The sequence below is a fragment of the Ovis aries genome, chromosome 2, assembly GCF_016772045.2.
Source record: "Ovis aries strain OAR_USU_Benz2616 breed Rambouillet chromosome 2, ARS-UI_Ramb_v3.0, whole genome shotgun sequence".
NCBI lineage: Eukaryota > Metazoa > Chordata > Mammalia > Artiodactyla > Bovidae > Ovis > Ovis aries.
In genome coordinates, this window is record NC_056055.1 from 233,174,978 (window position 1) to 233,184,404 (window position 9,427).

Here is a 9,427-nt window from a genome sequence, read left to right on the forward strand (position 1 = left end):
ATGAAAAGGCAGGCAGCGCCAGCAGACAGGCCTTTTGGCGGTTAGTGGGGGGTTCTCTGAGGTTGGAAGGGCTCCAGAGATGGAGAAGGCCATTGTCCGGGGCAAAGAGAAGGCTTCAGAGCTGCGGCGTGGGCCGCTGTCCCCGCTCGGGAAGGTCCCCATTCGGACAGCCCAGCCGCTTACTGACCTCTGCTTGGGGTTCTGCTCTCTCCGCCCCCGTCCCTGTCCTCTGCAGACCCCACTTTAGGTAGCGGGGTGCGAGGGTGGGTGGGGGCCCTGCCTGGAGGGGGTCGGGGGAGAGGGCAGAGGGAAACAGACAGGAGGAAAGGAAGCCCTGTCTGTCTCGGCCTCTCCCACCCAGAAAAAGGCCGGATGGGGCCGGAGGGAAATGGCGGGGCCCCCGCGCGCCCGGGGTATTGGAGGTGGGTGGGGTCCCGGTTCGCAAGCATCCAGAGGGGCCTGCGACACCGGGGAAACCCCCCCCCCCACGGAGGGGAGACCCCCGTCCCCGGTGGCGGGGGTGACCTTCGTGAGTTCCGATGTCCCGACTCAGCCACTCACGCTCCGGCCGAATGACCGTGGGCGGCTCCGCGCGCCGCCGGGGCTCGGGTGCCACCTCCGGAAAATGGGTTCATTACCGCCCCGCTGCGCTGCACCCCGCAGTCGCGGGGATGGAGGGCGGGGGGGGGGCGCCGAAGGGGTTAACGTACCTGGGCCGCCGCCTACCCTGCGGGCCCCTCCTCCGGCCGCGGGGAAACGGAGAGCCTCGGCGGGGGCGCGGCTGGACCTCCGCCCCTGCCCGCCCCCGCCCGCCCCTGTCCGCCCCCGCCCGCCCCTGTCCGCCCCTGTCCCTGTCCCGTTCCTCGTCCCCGCCCGCCCGCCCGCCGTCCCCGAGCCCGCGGCGCCCAGAGCTGCGATCCGCGCGCCCCGCTCCGCCGCCGCCGTGGCCCGGGCCGCCATGTCTCTGTGGTGAGTGGGGCCGTCGGGCCGGGGACCCGGGCTGCGGGCGCGGGGAGGGATGCCGCGGGTCGCGGGGGGCGCGGGCTGGCCTCCGTTTCCCGGGCGCAGCTGGGCTGGCGCGGCGATTGCTGGAGATGCCTGGCCGTGCGCGACGCCTGGGCCGGCCGGTCGGCGACTTGGGGACCAGGGTGGACTTGTGCGCTCAGCCTTCCCCGGCCGCCCCTCTGCTCTCTTACTCCGGCCACAAGGCACCCAGATCTCATTCCTGGACCCGCGGAGTTGGGGACCACTGGGTCCCGTCCCCGATTCCGAGGGCCTCCTGCGTCCTGGGCGACCCTTGCCCTCCACCCTCAACCCGCATGGCTCTCCTTCCTCTCCAGGAGCTGGGGCCTCCGGCCTGGTCACTGCTCCCCTTCTCTTCTCCTTGCACTGGGGGCTTTACCCCACACACAAACAAATGGAGTGGAAACAGCCTGGAGTGAAGGGGCATAGCCTCATGGCCCTCTTTGGGGTGACCCCCTCAGTCCAGCCCAACAAACCAGGCCAGAGCACTCCCCTGTCCTCCTCCTGGGTCTGGGTCACACCCCTACCCCAGCACCTGAGATGACCTAGCCTCCCTCCAACTCTATATAGAGGAAATCTTGGGAGCCCATGGGAAAATGTCTCTCCATTGGGCTCTGCATCACTGGCCCGGGGTGCCTGCACCTTTCATCAGCCAGTCCTGAGGCCACCCCAGGCTGGACCACCTGGTCCCTGTCTCACCACTCTGCTGCCTGTCTCTCCCATCAGCCCAAATCTCCCCTCTTGGCACCCTTCTGGCCTGGCCCTGTGAAGCCACACTTTTCTGGCCTGCCCTTTCCCTGGAGTCCCCAGCTCCTGCATCTCCCCAGAAGAAAACATGGCAGGTGGCCTGGGTCTCCCCAGACTGTGAGCTGAGGAGAGAGGGTCCCTGGGCCCAGAGACTCAGGGCCCAAGGACTCAGGACCCTGGCCCTGCGAGCGCTCCTAGAAAAGAACTGATTTCTGCTTCCTAAAGGGGCGTAGTGGGGTTAATTTGGCATGAGGGACCCTGGAGAGTGGGGGTCCAACTATGCCCCTTGCAAGGCAGCAGAGCTGGGGGGATTCAGCTCTCCAAGCGGGGCTCAGACTGGGGCTACAGGCACAATGGGCTTGCTGGGAGATGCTCGCCCCATTTTCAGGCTTGTGTCAACGGTGAGAACTGTTCTTTTTTTTGTTGGGTCAGATGGATGGGGGGTGGGAGGGGAGGGACAGGCTTCCTCAGGTTTAGTGGGAGCTTTCTCCTCAGGAGCCCCTATACTTTTTGAACCGGTGTCTTCTCTGCACCTCCCAGAAGTCTACCCCAGTGGCTCACCAGGTTTGCACAAAGCAAGCAGGGTGCCTGAGGGAGAGATGGGGAGCAGGGCAGGTCAGCCCCTTGTAGAATCACAGCATTCCCCCAACTCCAAATCCACTCTGTGCCCAGCACTGCAGGTGACATGCCAATTGCATGCTGTCCTCATTTGGGGAAAGAAAAAAATCACAGCTTGGAGAGGTTAAGAGAAATCACAAAACGTCTCCATATAGCTTGTATTTAGTAAGTGTGTGCGTGTGTTAAGTCACTTCAGTCATGTCTGACTCTTTGCGACCCTATGGACTGTGGCTCACCAGGCTCCTCTGTGCGTGAGATTCTCCAGGTAAGAATACTGGAGTGGGTTGCCATGCCCTCCTCCAGAGGATCTTCCCAACCCAGGGGTCGAACCCGCATCTCCTGTGACTCCCGTATTGGAGGCGGATTTTTTTTTACCACTGAGCCACGGGGTGGTGGAGGGAAACTTTCCGCATTCATAGCAGACCGAAATCTGAACTCCAGGAGCCTGACTCCACAGTGCCTGTACTTAAGCTCTGTGTTGTGTGGCTCCCTGGTCCTGGAGGAGGGAGGTCAGGATAGGAAAAGAAGCAAGACCCTCCTCTGGCCACTCAGGGGCCCAGGGACTTGAGTCCGTGTACAGGGGCCATCTGCCCATCTGGGACTGAAGCTCTGTACAAGGGGACTGACTCATCCTTTCTTCTCTCTTCTGAACCATCTGCTCCTCACCTCACCCTTACCCCCAGGAAGAGAACCGTCTACAAGAGCGTGTGCCTGTCCCTGGCCTTGCTCGTGGCCATAACGGTATTCCAGCGCAGTCTGACCCCCAGCCAGTTTCTGCAGGAGCCCCCGCCAGCCTCCCTCAGGCAACAGAAGGCCCAGAAACCCAGCGGACTCCTGGTGAACCCTGACAGCTTCTGGAAGAGCGCAAAGGAGGTGGTCACCCCCACTCCCGTGGTTTCACAGAGGCCCCAGGCCTGGGACGTGAACACCACTAACTGCTCGGCCAATGTGAACTTAACCCACCAACCCTGGTTCCAGGGCCTGGAGCCACACTTCCAGCAGTTTTTATTATATCGCCACTGCCGCTACTTTCCCATGCTGCTCAACCATCCGGAGAAGTGCAGCGGCGATGTGTACCTGCTAGTGGTCGTCAAGTCCATCATCGTGCAGCATGACCGCCGCGAGGCCATCCGCCAGACCTGGGGCCGCGAGCAGGAGTCGGCGGGCAGGGGCCGCGGCGCGGTGCGCACTCTCTTCCTGCTGGGCAAGGCCTCCAAGCCAGAGGAGCAGTCCCACTACCAGCAGCTGCTAGCCTACGAGGACCGCATCTACGGGGACATCCTGCAATGGGACTTCCTTGACAGCTTCTTCAACCTGACCCTCAAGGAGATCCACTTCCTCAAGTGGCTCGACATCTACTGCCCTGATGTCCGCTTTGTCTTCAAGGGTGATGACGATGTCTTCGTCAACCCCACCAACCTGCTGGAATTTCTGGCCGACCGGCGGCCCCAGGAGGATCTGTTTGTGGGTGACGTTCTGCATCACGCCCGGCCCATCCGCCGGAAGGATAGCAAATACTACATCCCCGGGATCTTGTACAACCAGAACAGTTACCCGCCCTATGCAGGTGGAGGGGGCTTCCTTATGGCCGGGGGACTGGCCCAGCGCCTGCACCACAGCTGCGATACCCTGGAGCTTTACCCCATCGACGATGTCTTCCTGGGCATGTGCCTGGAGGTGCTGGGCGTGCGGCCCATGGCCCACGAGGGCTTCAAGACTTTCGGCATCTCCAGGAATCGCAACAGCCGCATGAACAAGGAACCCTGCTTCTTCCGCTCCATGCTTGTTGTGCACAAGCTGCTGCCCACCGAGCTGCTGGCCATGTGGGAGCTGGTGCATGGCAACCTCACCTGCTCCCGCAAGCTCCAGGTGCTCTGACCCGGCCTGGGCCATCAGGATTGATGAGGAATATGTGCCCCAGAGTCCCTGCAAGTCATGAGGCTGCAGCTGCAAGGCCAGGGCACAGCCTGTGGTCCCCTGCAGGGAGGTGGAGGGGTGGGCCTTACGTGCCCCTGGGTGTGGTGGGGTGCGGGTGACCAGGACTGAGGCCTGGCCACGTTCTGAACGGCCCAGACTGGAGACTGGTTCTCTGGCAGCTCTCCTAGCCTGGGTCTGTGGTCTGGCTCCCTCTGACCAGGCAGGAGGCCCTGATGGCCTCTGAAGGAACCCTGTGCTCAGGTACCCCCGCTCGACCTACCCTCGGAGGGATCCAGGGCTTCCCTCTTGTCTTCACAGAGAAGATCCTCCGGCTTCTGTGAAATGCCTCAGTCTCCCGGCGGGCTGCTTGGGCAGCCCTTTCAGGAGAAGCTCAACCCTGTGCAGGCTCACAGGCCTCCTCCCATCAACGCCTCGGGGGCTCCTAGAGACCGAGCCTCAGAAGGCCCTCAGCAACCCCCTGCCCTCCGGCCCCTGACCTTCCTGGGGTTTGACTGCACAGTCTCTGCTCCCAAGTGGCTTTACCCCTGGCTGCGTCCAGCGCTGCTCTGTCTGGCTCCCTTCTGTCCGGAAGCCAGAGCAGCTGCTCTGACTACCTCAGTGATCTTCAGAACCTCTGGATGGGCTGCAGCCCCACCTCACCGCACGCCCCCACCCCCTGACTCCACTGACCCCAGACGCAGGGCCAGAGAGCCGTGCTCCGGTCCCAGCCGTCCCCGTGCTGCTCCGCGAGGCCTGGCTCCCCCAGTGGGAAACCAGCTGGTCTGACCCTGGAAGGATATGCCTCCATTACTGTGAAGTTTTATTTATGAAGAATTCGGAGGGAGAAGGAGCCAGGCCTCGGAGGGTCGCGGGGGGAGGTGGTGTTCTTCCCTTCCCTTATTTCAGCAAGACACTACCTGCCTCTGGCACTCTTGCCCCTTCAGCCCTGTCCCCACCCCAACACCGCCCCCCGACGCCCATCACAGCACCCCCTCCCCCAGCCTCCAGAGCCATGCCCACCTGCACACCTACTCCTCCAGGCCCTGAGCAGACCAGCATTGGCCCCTGTGAAGGGATGGCGTGGACTTGGTGCCCACCCCACTCGGGTTCAGGGGGTCCTGGGGGGTGGCTGAAGAAGATGTCACCTTGCATCAGGGTCAAGTCCCCCGGGAAAAGTGAGGGATTAACTCTTATTTTCTTAATAAAAGGGGACTGTTTCTTTTTCCCCTCCCCGGTGTGAAAGTTCCTCTCGCCATTACCATTCGAGGGCCTGTCTGAGGCCAAGGTGGCTGGAGGTTTTTTGAAGACGCAGCTTGTTCCTTGTTGTTGGCTGGTGGGTACGCAAGGACCTTCTGAAGGGCCTCTTGATCTCCAGGAGGAAAGCAGAGGCCACATGGGCCCCTGGGTGGGGGGTGGGGTGCAAGAGAGACCTGCAACTCAGAGAGCATTTTCTGGTAAGGGCCGGGCCAGAGCTGCCCCTGAGGCTGGAGTGACAGTGAGCGGGATGGGGTGGGCGCCTGCAGGGGCTGGTGGGCTTCCTGACATTCCTGCAGTCAGCCTCGAGCCTAGATCAGGTTGATGAGAAGCATTGAAACAGTGGCTCCGTGGGGTCCAGTGATAGGGGGACTGCACTGCGCAGGGAACTTTGGCCGAAACTGCTTACCTCCAGGGTGGGAGGGCAGGCACCCCCAGGAGGAGGGACACTGGGACTGCAGTGGGCAAGCCAGCAGCTCCCTGCCTGTGCTCAATGGGCCAGATGCCCTGAGAGAGTCACTTGCTTATTAATGTCCACTCCAGGCCTCTCCCCCAGATGAGTGAGAGCAAGGGCTGGGTCCTAATATAAGGCACCATCTTTAAATGTTAAGAATGTCACCACCAAGCACAGGGCCCTTCTGAGGTGGGACCTGGTGACTGCACAGGTCACCAGCTCTCTTTGTCTTTCACGCACCCTCTGAGGCTGGGGGCTGCAGACAGCAGGGTGGGGCTCTAGGGTCTTTGCCTTCCCAGAACTCAGTCCAGCCAGGGCAAGAGTCATGGAGAGACAGCCAGGAGACAGAGGTAGAAGGGCCACTGGTCCTAGCGCACAGGTGGGGGCCCAGAGACAGCATTTGTGCTCAGAAATCACCTGAAGGATGCTGAGCAGGTGCGTGCTGAAGCAGATAGCTGCTCCTCAACAGTGGGAGGATGAAGTGGGGGGGTGGGAGGAGCTGGGGTGTGAGAAGGGGATCTCAGGGCCTCCTGGGTTGCAGGGGGTGTTCAGACTTGATCCTGAGAGGCCGGGAGTGGGGCCCTGGGTACACACCCCTGCCTCTAGGTTCGCCCTGTCTCCAGCTGAGCCACAGGGACTCAGTGGAAGCAGCAAGTTTCCAGCACGGGAAAGCCCTCAGCCTCCGCCCCAGGGGGACTTCTGTCTGACCCCGTTTCAGACCTCAGAGGCCCAGGCTGAGCTTGCAGAGAGGGCTGGGAAGGGGGTGGGGCGCCAGCCTTAGCACAGCAGGAAGAAGGGTGGGGAGCCCACCTGTGAGGGGACCGGTGGAATAGGACCCCCCAGCACAGGGTGGGGAGCAGGCTTCATCACCCGGCCTGCCAGCGCACCTGCGTCTTGAAGAAGGAGTAGGCGCTTGCCTGTGGTGGAAGGGGAAGGACAGGGGACCATGCAACAGCCCAGGAGAGCAAAAAAAGTGGGACATCGGAGCTGCCGGCTGCCCGGTGTGGACAGTGTTGGAGATGAGGCTGGATGGGGTGTCCTGGTGCTCCCCACACCACAACATCTTGGCTGAAGGTGGTATTTAAGCTGGTGGCTTGGCCATTTCGGAGAGTTCCCAGGTATCCTCTATGCATACAGGAGGTATACATATCATTCTGTTTGTTTTTCTCTTAACCTGTTTCTTATTATATAGAAAAGGGTCTCCATCAAGAAACTAGAAGCTAGAGGAGGAAATTATCTTTCCTCCCCACCAAATCCTACATCTCCCTTTTGGAGCCCACTCAGTCCTTAATTGTCTGGAACCTCAAGGGCTTCCTTAGTCCCGAGTGCGTGTCCAGGAAAAGTCTGAGCCACCCTCTGCAGCTGTTGCCTCATCCCACACGGTGACACCCTGGCCCACAGGCCCCCACAGTCCTGTGGACTCTGAGGCACCGTCTTCCTGACAGAGGCTGAAGCGGGGCCCACAATTTATAGACAGAACGATTCTCTTAGTCACCCTCGCTTGCTCTTCTCCAAAGAGCAGAAGCCAGCTAGGGGCGCTGGGTCCTGAGACTCCCAGTCAGTGACACAGAGTTTGGGGGAACCCTACAAATTCACTCAGGTTCTGTCACTGGGAAGCAACTTTCCAGGGCTGCTGGTAAATTTTAGTCAGTCCTCAATCAGATCCTGGGGAACAGGTTGAGGGGAAGGGGAAGTGGGTCTCAAACACTTTCCTCCCCAAAGACCCCGAGCTTCAAAGGCAAAATGCTTCCCTCCTGCTTGCCTGCCTCCAGCCCTGCATTCCTAAGGGGTTTGCGGAAGAGGTGGCTTTGTCAGGCCACAAAAGGTCTCCTGCCAGGCAATGGGTGCTGCTTGGCCATATTTACATAACTAAAGGAGACCACTCAAAGAACTCTACCCTTAACAAAGAAAGCCTGTTCTGGGGAGACTCACTCTGTCCACCTCTGCTGAGAAGGATCTGGGAGGGAAGCTTCTGTGGAACCTCCCCTCTATAACCTTTAAAGTTATAGACAAAGACGACAGTCAAGTGAAGAAACGGAGGCTCCCCAGAGTAGGGTCCCACAGCACCTGTGTGACCGAGCACTGTCTGAGCGCAGTCTCTGCACCTAACCCCCCACCCTTTTGTCTCCCAGGAACCTCCATGTGTATTTGTGGGGTTTTGCCTGACAGTCCCTAAAGTAGAAAAATGTAGTGTCCCATGAGTGACTGGAAATTGGGTATTTGGAGTTTGAGGAAGACCAATGGGACTAGCACTATAGGAAAACTTTCCACATAGTTTAAAAAGGATGTTGTGAAGATGAGCTTTTCTGTTTAGTGGAACACTGAACATTGTTTAATACACAACCCCCAAGCTGTCTGCTTCTAGCCCAGTTCATGGTCTTGGAGCTATTCTGCACCGTTTTTAAAATCACAGAAAATAGGGGAGGGATAAATTGGGAGTTTTGGATTCATATACACATACTACTGTATATAAAACAGATAAACAACAAGCACCTGCTATATAGCACAGGGAAGTATATTCAACATCTTACAAAAATCAATAATGGGAAAGAATCTGAAAGAGAAGATTTATATTCAAAACTGAATCACTCGGCTGTACACCTGAAACTAACACAACTTTGTAAATCAACTGTACTTCAATTTTAAATTTTTCTAAAATAAATTTTTTTAAGAAATGAATTGTAAATATAATTTTAAAAAAAAAAAAACACAGAAAGGGAGAGATTCCATCAACTTCTCTCCCCACTGTGGAAAAACCAGTTTTGCCTCCGTTAGCAATTCAATTCCTTCATTCCATACAAATCTGTGCTTTCAGGCAAGTCTCCTGTGAACCAGTTATAACATCAGCTTACCCTCTTACGAATAAAAATCTTTACCTCGGGTTAATTTTTATACCTGTAGGAGTTAGGTGTTTCTTTTTTCTGAAAAGTATCTTTTACCATCTTTTATATTAAAACGAACACAGACTCATTATGGTTTAGAATACCATTTTTTGCATATATTTCTGATACCAAACTTGCATCTTGGAATAAATTTTACACCTTCCGGTGAGCCTAGAGCTCAATCCCTTCCGAAGGGGCTCAGCCCCGCTGCTCGTCTGCAAAGCCCTCACTCCCCCCCGGAGCTTTGGGGGAAAAAATTGGCCTTCAGGCCCCAACCCAGGCGGGGTACCTCCGAACCTCGGAGGTGGGCGCTAGTCTAGGGATTGCAAACCCCCGGCCAGGTGACTCCAGCCGACGCCCGGGCGGGGATTAACTGACCCTGCAGGTGATGGGTCAGGAATCAGCTCGCGCTTTGTTTTCCTCTGGTGTCGAATCTAACAAGAATGCCCGGAATTCCTGCCCTGCCCCAGGCAGGAGTGAGGGTGCTCAGCGCAATCAGGAACCCAGAGGCCATCGCTGAACCACCTAGGCT

At 58.4% G+C, this 9,427-nt stretch overlaps 1 protein-coding gene across 1 annotated transcript; it reads left to right on the top strand.

Moving 5' to 3' along the window:
• The first annotated feature begins 886 nt into the window (after positions 1-886).
• B3GNT7 (UDP-GlcNAc:betaGal beta-1,3-N-acetylglucosaminyltransferase 7) lies at positions 887-5,535 on the top strand. The gene is made up of 2 exons (XM_004004999.5): positions 887-969; positions 3,072-5,535. Exons 1-2 carry the CDS (start codon positions 959-961, stop codon positions 4,264-4,266), a joined length of 1,206 nt encoding a protein of 401 aa, XP_004005048.1. The 5' UTR covers positions 887-958; the 3' UTR covers positions 4,267-5,535.
• The last annotated feature ends 3,892 nt before the right edge of the window (positions 5,536-9,427 follow it).